We start from the raw sequence: 12,508 nt of genomic DNA, 5'->3' as shown, positions 1-12,508 counted from the left end.
CATAAGTTTTCCCATGGCTAAAGACAAAGGCCAAAGAACGTATGAGGAACATGCATTTTTAATGTGACATCCTCATCAAATTCACCACAGTGGACTGAACTGAATGCCAATGATGTTTTATTTTCCCTCCAATTACAGAAACACAGTGCAACAAGGCAAATGCAAGCTGTGAAGGACAGTTTAGAACTCAATCTCTTGTGAACTGAACTTGTGAACTTTTTTGCGGTTGATTAATTTTTACGGTATTTTTTTTCCCAAAAGATTGTCAGAGTCACTTATCACAGTCTTTATATAATGGTGAAACGCATTGGTTTAATGTCAAAGCCACATTATTCCCATTTTGTACCTCTTGCAAAGAAAATTATGTCTTCATTGATAATGAATAATGCAGGATACTATATAAACAAGCAGTGTATCACAATTAGGGGTTACATTATTTATATAGCATCACATTCTGTTGAATGCTGATTTGACCAGACTCACCTTTATCTTGTTGCGAATATGCTGACCATTACCGTGTGCCCATTATTTGACAGCACTGAAATGTCACGAGAGACTGAGAGATAGTCGGATTCACTGCTGTGTTCAGAGAGAGGACGAGAGCAGGAATGTAAATAATTCTTGCTGGCACTAAACCATAGCTTTCATCTCTGATGTTCTTTTTCAGTGGTCGCACCACACTCCATCATTATAATGAGGGAGGCTCAATTAGACAAGGTCTGCAATGGGGGTTTTAAATGTCACAGTGCAGGTCCTGACATTTCTCTGTTTGATATGGAATCAGAATGGGAGTGGAGTTCACAGGGAGAACTAATCTCAACTCCTGAAATAACAAATTCCACCCTGTCACAAAGCTCTGAGGGAAGGCTGGTGTGGTCACTTTGGAGACATTTAAACCCAGCAATCCTAGCTTGGCCTTCTTAGATCTTACTAATGATGGAATCTATTTGCATTGTTTAACTTTGTAATTAGCCCTCTGCGGTTTGTGTTTACAGGAAGCATGCATTTTATCCAAAAGGTAATTGGTTTGTTACATAAATAGACTCGAGAATTACAAACTTTTAAGTTGTGGTAATTGGAGTCACCACCATTAATGTTTGTCTTCAAGCATACTTTACAGTGATCCTACTGCTTCTGTTACTATCATCATGATGGTGTTATAATCTGTCTCAAGAGGCTGGCTAGATGGCACTATCAGTAACTTGCTGCGAAATAAATTCCATATACTTACTGGATATTCCACTAATTGCACTCCTTAGCTGCTTGTTACTGCAAATATCTAATCAACCAATTACATGACAGCATTGCATACCATGTAGCAATAATCAAGACAAATTCAAACCAGGCACGAGAATGCGTAGGAAAGGTAATTTAAATTACTTTGAATGTGCCATGTTGGCTGGCTGTTCTGAATCATAGAAACTGCTGATCTATTGGGATTTTCCCACATAACTCTCTATAGTTTACAAAGAAAAGAGAAAATATCCAGTAAGCAGCAGTTCACTGGGAGAAAATATCTTGTTAAGGTCATCAGGGGCCAGATGAGAATGGCGAGACTGCTTCAAGCTGTTACTGGTGCCAAGGAAAGCACAAGTAACTCAGATAACCACTTACTTACAACAAAGGTATGCAAAGAGCATCTCTGAATGCACAACACGTCCAGCCTTGAAGCAGATGGGCTACAGCAGCAGAAGATCACACACAGGTGCCATTCCTGTCAGCTAAGCAACTGTCAACAGCAAACCAAAGCTACAATTTTACAATTTCAAAAATTGTACAAATGTTGGAAAAAAAATGTTGCCCGGGCTGGTGAGTCTCAATTTGTGACATGCAGATGGTAGGGTCTGAATATGGTGTAAAAAAATATGAAAGCATGGATCCATCCTGCCTTGTATCCACAGCTCAGGTGCCAGTGATGTAAAGGTGTGGAGGATATTTCCTTGGTATACTTTGGGCCTTTTGGTATCACCACAGTGTGCCCATCTTCTTATGGTTGTGTCCAGGAGGATAATCAACTCAAACTAGGTTCTTGAACATCACAAGAAGTTTACATTAGTCAAATGACCATAAAGCACCTTTGGGATGTAGGGAAAGGGGCGACTCACATCATAGATGTGCAATATGCTATTATGTGATACTATCATTTCTTAGGAAGAGGTACCTAATAAAGTGGCCAGTGCATGTAAAAGGTAAAAACTTAAGCAGCAGGTTATTTCCATTTAAAGGCATACTGTATGTAAAAGTCTGAATTTCTTCAGCTTCAGTAAAGTCCAACTCTGGAAGAAGGAGCCACACTTTTTATTTAAGTAGAACAAATAAAGCAAAAAATACTGTTAAAGTCTTTCAGTGAAAAAAAAAGGAAGTGGAAGAAAATGAAATGAAGGAGACCTGCCAGTTAAGACAGATGTTTCCAAATTATGTGGTGGCAGAAAATAAAATAAAAGGACATTTGTACATACAAAAACAAAAACTCTCTTGTAAGTGTCATTTCTGATCATCTGAAAAGCAGATGATCCTTTATCCTTTATTTTTCAGCATATACCCCTAATTAACCCTTTAAGAACTCAGAGAATGTGGAGTACAATCAACACCTAAAATGATTTTCTTTGGAAAACGCTTGTAAAATCATTTTTTACACATATTTAAAATGTGACCATAGCATGCGGGAACAGCATGCTCCCTCATCTTGAATGTCAAAAAACAGACTGTTGGCGTCCTATCGCTTGCAAAAATAGTGACCTTACAGTGGATGAATTACTGTCCTGTCAATGTTCTAGCTCAACTCTAATAAGCGCAGGATTGTTCACAGAAATAGGGAGAAAAAAAGATAGAAATCCATTTGTAAGTCTGGGCTGTGACTATTTGCATGGTGATGAAGGCCCCGAGTGTTCTGCAGTGTTCAGATGTGAGTCCCTAACAATAGACCCTGTGTTTGTTCTTCTTCAGGAAGTTTGAGAAGGACAGAAAAGGGGCGAAGAAGAAGAAGATAAGGGGAGGTCGTCAGTGGAGGGGATTACGCATTGTGAGGACTATGAGCATTTGCTTCTGCTATTGTGGTGACTGAATTGCTTTCCAGTACCAGGGTATTTAGTTAAGCAGATTGTGTTTTCTTACACTCAGCAATGATCTTTCTTGATGGCAGCTGGTGACAAGTGGCTTGGGTGACAGCAGAATTACACAAACAGGTAGGTGTGGTCTTGGTTGCTAAAGTGATTATCTTTTGTAAGAAGATAATTAGATGCAGGTTTATATATTCTCTAGAATAAGAAGAAAGAACACAAAGAATAACTTAGCTTGAAACATAAAAGCAGGGCACAGCTTCACTCCATGAATTCTAAATGAGCCCGTGGGTTCTGTGTATTAGTCACAGCAAGACATCTGTAAAGTTTTTGCTCTTTATAGATGGCTTTTGATGGAAAAATAGCTTCCTATGAAATACGCTTTTTATTCTATTGAGCAATTGACCCCTGTGTATATTCTACATTTTCAAATATTGAATTAATGAAAAAGTAACAATTAAATAGATTATTATTACCTATAATGATGTGTGTTCAGTGTTTTGGGTCACTTATTTGAAGACAATAAACGCAGATATACAAATACCCGAATATACCAAAAACATTCTCACTATACAATTAAACAACTAAGAGAAAATAAAGTGTATGTTATGTTAGCTGTTTATGTGAATGGACATGTGTGAATGAACAAGGACTAAATGCTGGGCCACTCAGTACGCTAAACTGATAATTAGTTGTGGTCTGTGGAGGACCATGATTGCCAAAATTACAAACCAGTACAGAATGAAATAAATGACTCCATATATATGACATTTTATATAAATATATGCCTTCAAATGAACAGAAATTAAAGTTAGAATAAAAATACACTTTAAAAAGTTATATAAAATGATATATATATATATTTTTTTTAGCAATTAATCGCTATAAACATATTTTCCAGTTTTCCATTCCCAAATTTTCCATTTCATCAGTTAATTTAATTATTTTGAAATTAATTTTTCCTGTATTAGTTTAACGTTCTGTATGTCAAAGCCCCCCCCCCCCCCCCCCCCCCCCCAAAAAAAAAAAACAAAACTCATTACTTTAGCATTTTCTCTTACTATTTCTTTATGTTTTTGTGCTGCATAATGCAAAGAGGGCTTGTCATTCAAAGTGTGTTATGAAATCAGACATCTGCCTCTTGTATAACAGAACAGCTGATCAAGACAATTCTTCATATTGGAATTTTGCTGATCAGCTTCAATAGTACACAAATAAAAGCTATTCTTGGGTTATGGTTTTTATTTTTGGTGTGAGAGGCACCCAGGTCCAGATCCTGGATGCACCCCCAAATACATTCTGGTCCCTGAATCTAACCTATGAAATGCAACAACAGTTCTGCAAATCAAGACATTTTTTTTATAAAGTGAACATGAGTACTCATAAAGAACAAACACAAATTAAGTAAATGGGACTCCTGATAAAAAACAAGCAAAAGAGAAGAAAACTTTCCAACAACCCCACAATTGAGTTATTAGATTCAAGATTCTTCCCTAAACTGATAATAGTAATTATAACTAATAAATAAACTAATCTAATCCAAAATTAATAACTGAAAACAGAACTGTTGGTAACTCCCAGCTCTAATTTCAGGAGTTACTAATATTACTCTAATTTATCTATAAAGAGTAATGTTAATAGTTATAGTAAAAATTGTTGTCTAAAGGAAATCTAATAATTAATGAATAAAATTGCAAAAAGCACCTGAAGAATAACATCTGATGGATGTGAGGGCAGACAGGCAGAACAGACTACCATGTTCCTTTTCTGGCTTTACATATGGACAGTTAGAATTCTATAGCCGATCCACAGTAGGGACAAATCATTAGAGAGAGTTTAATATGCATTAGAGAAAATACAGCAGGATGGTCAATGTACCAGTGCACAGGGGCATGTGTAAGAAATCCAAAAACACAATAATAAATTAAAAATGGATAAACTGATTCATAACATGAAAATGACATGAAAATGGCACAGTAAATTAAATAATATAAAAGTAAATAAACACAAAGCAAACGGAAACAATTCGTATCAATTCATGTATCAACTTGTAAGTATATTCCTCAATGTTTACATTTATTTTTAATGTCAAAACTGATTAATTCAAAAGCATACTGACTTATTTATTCCATATGAGTCTGCTGTTTAAGTTATTTTCATTCAAAATTTCACTCAAAAAATATCTGATATCTTCAAGCTTGATGTAATACTTTTGTATCAAACTTTTTATTATAATGAAATATAAATTCACTGATTCCTTTTATATTATTTTGCAATAACTCTAGTAGTATCACTCAATTACTATTGATGGAAAAGAAAGGAGAGAAAAAACAGGATGTAGTGCTGTTGTTGATTAACGTCAATGGAAATTCGTGACATTTTGCTAAGCAGCAATGATTTCCACTTGTGCACATAATAAAATCAAACAAATTACTTACTAACAAGTACATGATGGCTTGACATTCCCTGGTTGTTCTAGTTCATTCTCTGGACTTGTTTGACACCCCGAATTAGAAAACAAGTGCTACATGTCAGTGTTACTGTTTTATGAAGCTGAACAGTAAACAGCGAAGTCCCATGGTAGGCTCCCAAATGACCAATTAAGGACATTTTGTCTTAGAAGCTTGATCTTAAAGAAGTGAGGCTTAACAGATGTTTTTTCTTAAAGATTTCAAACAGCTGTATTCAAAGTAGACATCCGAGTTTAAATTTATACATTTTCAGTGCTTCCTTTTCTCAGTTATCATACACAACACCACGTAAGAAGATGATTGACGGTTTATGCTTGAAAACCACAATAATTAATTATCTCATGAAGCTAGTATTATTTAGCAGTTAGCGTGAGCATTGTATATTGATACTGACATGTCATCCACAATGTCAAGTGAAAGCTGCTTTTTCTTTATTGCTGTGTTGCAACATTTGTGTTGGCACATTAGACACAATTTAATAGCATCCCAGAACCATTCCTACAAAAGAGCGTCATTTTATTAGCTAGAACACATCACCATATAGGAAAATGATGTGACGGTCTCAGCGCATCTAGTGCTTAACATTGTGAGACTGCAGCTCATTGTCATTCTGTCATGTGGTAGAGTAGCGTTCTGTACATACAGGCTACAGGAGGTCTGCTAGAAATGGGAAGAAGGCCTATTAGAGGTAATGAATGGCTGTCAACCACAGGGCACTCTGCATGTACAGCATGTCATGCAGAATGAGAATTTCTTCTGAAAGGAACCGTGGAGTCCAGTGATCTTTCTTTCTGTTTTCTTGTTTCTCTGATTTTTTCATACCATATTGATACATGTAACAAGTAATAAGTATGAAATAGCTAATCAAATCATAATCTAGAAGTCTTTTATATAGACTTTGGCAGGGTCACTGTTATTATCAAGTACTATTAAGATAGTTGTCACCCATGGACACATGTTTCACTTGCTCCTTAATGCTTGCTATTTACAGGCCTCGAGCTATTTTTTGGCCATATTATTTTCCCAGAATTTCATCAGTTATTTGTAGAAAGGCCCATCTTGTTAAATTGGCATAAAAAAAAACCAAAAAACATCTGTTGACCTGTGCACTATTTTGGCCACACTGATATCCTCGGGAAGATTTTGAGGCAGACTCCTTGGCATGTTGGCAGCTGAATAGTTGCTCAGACAAACATCATTGAGGGCTCTTGTCTAGTTTTGGCTCAAGGCGTTCAGTTTGGGCGCATGCTTGGCAGCCCTATGAAAGACCATAACGGCTCACGATTCACTGGCCACTAATTGGAATGTCACTCCACGATGCTCGGAGATATGAATACGGCCTGTAAGGACATACATAAGCATAAACACATACTCTCTTTCACGTTCTGTATCGAAATTGAATTTAAGAAATAAAAGGCATCAGTAATTGATTTTACCAGCTCATTACAAATAGGTCTTGACAGCCAATTTACTTTTACAAGATTAAACATGAACACTATGAGCTGTTAAAGCATTAATACTGCAGCTACTCTAACTGCTACAACAACTTCCTGGGGTATAGTGCATATTTCCACGGGAACCAGCGATGCTAACAAACCATGCACTGCTCCTGTGCAGCAGTCTGTATTAAAGCATTCACATGGTGGGACTGTATATGTTATGTGGTTATATTGCAGTGTCAAAAAATCCTATTAAGATAGTTTAGAATTATGGCTATTGTGAATTCTATCCCTTAATGAGAACTGATCCCACTGAGTGCTGATGTATGGTTTGCTGCTTGACCGGAGAGCAGTATAAAGTTAGGTTAAGGTTTAATGAAAAGATAAATAATTTGTGTTGCTTCACCATGTAGGACAGAAGTCAAAAATGAAAAGTGAAGTGAAAGAATTTCGAGTCTTTAATACATCTAAAATAATAGGGCAGAAAATAAAACTGGGGAAATTGTTGATAAGCTATTAATAGTGGTTTCCCTGTGCAGCATAAAATCACAAGCCGTCCTTTGACAGTGTCATGTCAACACAGTAGATATTCATTGTCTCTCGTGGAAAAGAAAAACAACAACACATTTAATTCCTATGAAAAGGATTGATGAATTTGTCCAAATTAAAGTCTTCTAACTCGAGCAATGCTGTCAGTGTAAGATAATGTATCTGTGTGGTCCTAACTAATTTGCTGTCTTGCCTGACTTTCATTGTCCTTACACTCTTGACCCTGATCTTGGTCCACATTATAATTGGTGCATCGATTTGACTCATAGTTTGTCAGAGGCATGTGTGTCTCTGTTTTCCATGTCTGGGGAGACATTGATCTAATTAGAAGTCTTCATTAGTCAGCTGCAGAGTGCAGTGTCATGCTCAAGGAATGATGTTCTGCCCCACCCCCGCCCTAGCCCCTTTCAGCACCACCATCACTATAACACAATACAGGCCCTTGTCTGGATTCAAAACAAAGGACTGTTTTCAGATGCTTTTGCAGGACTGCAGGATTATGAAAAAAAAAAAACAGTTCTCCTTTGATTTTCTATCTCAGATTTGTTAGATATCTGCTTTGTTGTTGCGCACTCATAGACATCAAACACTGCAGAAGTTGACAATATTTTTTTTATCAGAATCAACTTCATAAATGCAGAACTGTATTTTAACAGCACTTTTAAATATTTCAACATTTTTAATAGTTAACCTTCAAGATGATCTTGTCAACAAGTGATTTGGTTATGTTTGCATTTTTATATGCAACCTCTTCTCATGCCTGGGGCATCAAATATTGCTGCTTTGCAAAACTCTGGCATCTCAAAATCAAACACAAAATGTTCTTTGGTATCTATACATGATGCAGTGGATGTAGACAATAGCTACAGCTGTGTCTCCCAACTAATTACGTTTGGATGCTTGTAAAGGACCCAGATACCCATCTAAATATCCAGGGTACTGTATGCTTTGTAATTTTACATCAAATTTATGTAGAACCTACAATGAAGCCTGCTGCAGTTGCCATTATTTAAAGTCCTGTGTGAGGTGCCTCCATTGATCTACAATTTCTCTCTCTTCAAGTTGATACATCCTCTTTTTATCAATTTGCGTAATGGTGACAGAAGAGAAAATAGCATAGGAGGAAACAAGGGGGCTGATCACAGTCAATCACAGTTGACATGGAGACTGTGTTGACATGACGAGTAGTTATATTTATAGGAAGTTTCACACTGGGTTAAGGCAAGTTTTGGCATAGATTTTCAGAAGGGTTTCCGGTTATGACATATCGGTGGTGTAGCCTTTATACATATTTATCTCTAAACTTCAATCTTTTCCTAAATGTAACCTAAATAACTCTTGGTTATGCAGCCTAACAAAAACCTGACAAATTAATTTTTAATTGCAGTTTTTCATAAAAGTAAAAAATTAATAAAAAAAAAAAAAAAGAAACTGTTATATGAAAGCCCCCAAATAGGACAATAGGACACAGAATGTATCCACTACTTTTAATATAGCACAAATTCTATATCCAAGTACCTTCTAGTTGTTTTCGTGGATGTTTAGAATCCAATCGTCTAATTTACTAATCATCAGTGTTATGGCTTAGTTAATGCTATAGATTAGATTATCATTTATTAATCAAATAGAGATCCTCTCAATAGTATTTACATACCGCTGACAAAAGACTGGCCTTTTTATTAACTAGAGCATGCAAATATTTTCAGGGTCAAAAGTAAATATATTTTTGATTAGTTCTCTTTTAATATTCCAATTTTTAAAATGTACCTTTTAAATCATAAAGATAATATTTTACCACTGACAGTTTTTCAATCTCTGTGCCCCACTGAGAAGTTCTTAGTGCAGACATTAATTGAATTGTTAACTTTTATTTTAGAGACATGGTCATGCATACAAACCACATCATAACAAGATGGGATGCAGCACTGCCAGGATCATGAATTATGGTGCTGGTGAATGAAGAATTTGTAACATGGACCAGTGAAACTACTATCCTCTGTCCACTATCCACGTGAAGTGCAGAGGAAATGTACGGATGGACTGTAAAAATGAGCATGCCGAGTGTTTTGGCTGTGGCGATGGTCTTTTTTATGATTCCTGGTGGGGTGCTGAGTGATATGAGAGGTACTCAGGGTCTGGAAGCCCAACAATTGGCTCAGGGGTCCACTCATTTGCACCATCGCCTGAAGAGAGGCTGGATCTGGAAACAGCTGTTTGTCCCCGAGGAAGATCCTACTCCTCGTGTTATTGGCCAGGTACTGCTTCACATTGAATGTCTGCCATGTCCTTGATATGGTACTTCCCTTTGAAAGTGCATGCTTTCTAGTTACCTCGGGAAAATATGCAAAATTAAAAAAACAACTTTAATATACCTTCCTTTTCTTTTTGTAGCTCAAATCTGATTCTGATCAAGGTGAGTCTTCCATCAAGTACATTTTATCAGGAGAAGGTGCTGGAGATGTGTTTGAAATAAACGAGTATACTGGGGAAATCCGGACACTGAAGAAGCTTGACCGTGAGGAAAAGGCGTTCTATGTGCTCCAAGCCCAGGCCATTAATAGATGGTCCAACGAACCAGAGGAGCCCCAGTCAGAGTTCATCATCACGGTGCAGGACATTAACGACAATGTCCCCCAGTTCCAGAATGAGCCATATGTGTCCAGCATTCCTGAGATGTGTCCAATTGGTATGTGTGAAAAAAAGTAAAAAAGTGCATTTATGAAATGTTGAAAACACAGACACTAACTACATTTTAAAAGGTCATTTCTAACAGCCTTGGTTATGCTTTGTTAATGGTGTGCTTCTTAGAACACTTTTCACATTCTGATCTAGTGTTAGCAAGCTAATCTTGTGGCATTAGCATGCTCGTACTGGCATGTTGGCATTAGAATTTAAACACGTCTTTGTCCAGGTCTAGCCTTTTTTTAAACTCAATAGTTTAGGACCAAAATTGGCATCAGCTGTAGAGAGTCTCTAAATCTCAGCTTTTACTACATAATGTGTAAATAATTATTAGTAATATTAGCGGTAATAGCAATATTGGACATACATGTACTTTTTATTGACTCTTATCAGAGAATTTCTAAGCTTCCACTTTGCTAGATGGCACTTCCTAGAAACAGTCAAGAATGAATGGGCTGTAGTTCAAAACCTTTCTGTAAGTATTAAGGACTCTGGAGCCACTTTATTGCATTCTCTGCCTGTTGAACTTAGGAGAGAAATACTATCAAGGGAGGCTGTTCTGTCACAATGAGTTGTAAATCCTTAACCCACTAATCAACCTTCCTTTTAAGAATATCAACAAGAACAAGAAGTGATTAGCATTTTTCACTTGAGTTTAGATTAATAATCAGTATTATAGTAGACATTTTCTAAATTTCTTTCTTAAAATGGGGAAATAATTATTTCATACTTATACTATACAGGTCTTGCTCTTACTGAGAGCTCAAAGCATTTTTACCTTTTATCTCCATCACTCTTCTTCACTGCTCCCTCCAAATTATTTTGTACAATTTCTGGTATTAATAGGACATGATGTCTAGATCTGTAAGGATCCGTCTTTTGTATTTAAAATATAATTCACAAAAAGGAGTAATTTATTTGCAAATAAACTTTTTCTATCGTATTGATAAAAACTGACATGCTACTGAAATAAATTTACTTAAATTAAATATTGACTGAAGACAATGAACAAAAGGTTATATGAATGTCTGTCATCTGTCCCTATTCAGGAAGTTAAAAATATTGGATTCTGTATGATAGCTCCAATGCCTTTATGGATAAATTTCTTAAATAATGTTATTATAACCACTGCCCTTTCATACCACAGACATTACCATTTCAATTTATATGTAATCTGCTTTAGCAGCATAATATCTAGCTCGTAATAAATCATAATGCATTTGACTCAGAAAGAGAAAGTGAGAGGGGAAGGTTGGAGTGAGGGCATTGTAAAATAAGAAATGCTGCGGTAAATCCCTGACTGTGTGAAAGACAGAGTGCTCTGTGGGAAGAAAGAACTAGATAGGGAAGAGGGCTGAGGGAGCAAAATATACTGTAAAAAGCAAAGCAAGGACAAGGATATGGTCAGTGGAGAAAATGCAAGTAAGTGTGAAAGATGGACAGATAAAAGTGAATGAGAACGAAGGAGAGAAAACAAGCGGCACGTGGAGAGTGAGACGTCACAATAGGGCTGGAGAGGCTGTCACGCACACCTGCACCGCCTTGCCGAGTGGTGAAAGACCAAGGCTGCTTTACCGCCCCCACCTTCTCAACCCTTTTGCCTTAGTCAACATCCCTCCTCTAACCCTACCTCAACTATCCACCCTCTTCCATTTCCACTACTCCCCCCTGGAGCCAGTCAGACAGACCCTGCGGGACTATACTATAATCACTTTATTTCCCCATCGACTGGAACTGCTGCCTGAGCTAACTCTGACTGTGTGATCTGCTCCCCCCCCACAGGGACCACAGTGGCACAGGTGACAGCCACAGATGCTGATGATCCCATGTTTGGAAATAACGCCAAGCTCATCTACTCCATCCTGCAGGGGGAACCTTACTTCTCTGTGGAGCCAAAGACCGGTACATGATGCTGACAGATATAAAGTGTTTTAGTTTAAACTAGCCATTCTGTTTAATCAGGAAAATGTCAGATCTTCACTTTTGACAAGTTTAACATTTCTTTTTAATTATAAGATTACATAAACTTACTTGGTAACTGTATCTCTAAGGCTTCAGTCACAGTAGAGTAAAATTGGACAGCAAACTCTGTGCAACCAGGAAACTGGTGATTGGCAGTAATTGCACTGCATTTGTTTTGCCGTCTGGGACCAATTGCTAGTAGTTGCAGAAACCACTTTCGTTCACAAGGCAATGGTTGCAACAGGCGCCTGGCGGGAGGCAAGCTCTCTTAGTCCAACTCAGATAAAGAACAACACTAAATACTCTCAAATAGATTGTCGATGGTTTGCAATAAATCACCATCCAA

General features: G+C 37.1%; 1 protein-coding gene across 1 annotated transcript in view; it reads left to right on the top strand.

The window, feature by feature from the left end:
* Positions 1 to 3,038: 3,038 nt before the first annotated feature.
* The window catches only part of LOC134634725 (cadherin-7-like), a 29,526-nt gene continuing 20,056 nt past the window's right edge, over positions 3,039 to 12,508 (top strand). The window contains exons 1-4 of the mRNA XM_063484070.1: positions 3,039 to 3,185; positions 9,395 to 9,773; positions 9,910 to 10,204; positions 11,983 to 12,102. Coding sequence (XP_063340140.1) covers positions 9,546 to 9,773; positions 9,910 to 10,204; positions 11,983 to 12,102 — 643 coding nt within the window. The 5' untranslated portion in view covers positions 3,039 to 3,185; positions 9,395 to 9,545. The remainder of the gene's footprint in view (positions 3,186 to 9,394; positions 9,774 to 9,909; positions 10,205 to 11,982; positions 12,103 to 12,508) is intronic.

Source organism: Pelmatolapia mariae, linkage group LG9 (assembly GCF_036321145.2).
Source record: "Pelmatolapia mariae isolate MD_Pm_ZW linkage group LG9, Pm_UMD_F_2, whole genome shotgun sequence".
Lineage (NCBI taxonomy): Eukaryota > Metazoa > Chordata > Actinopteri > Cichliformes > Cichlidae > Pelmatolapia > Pelmatolapia mariae.
Note: the sequence above shows the minus strand (reverse complement) of the source record. Positions and strands in the feature narration are given on the sequence as shown.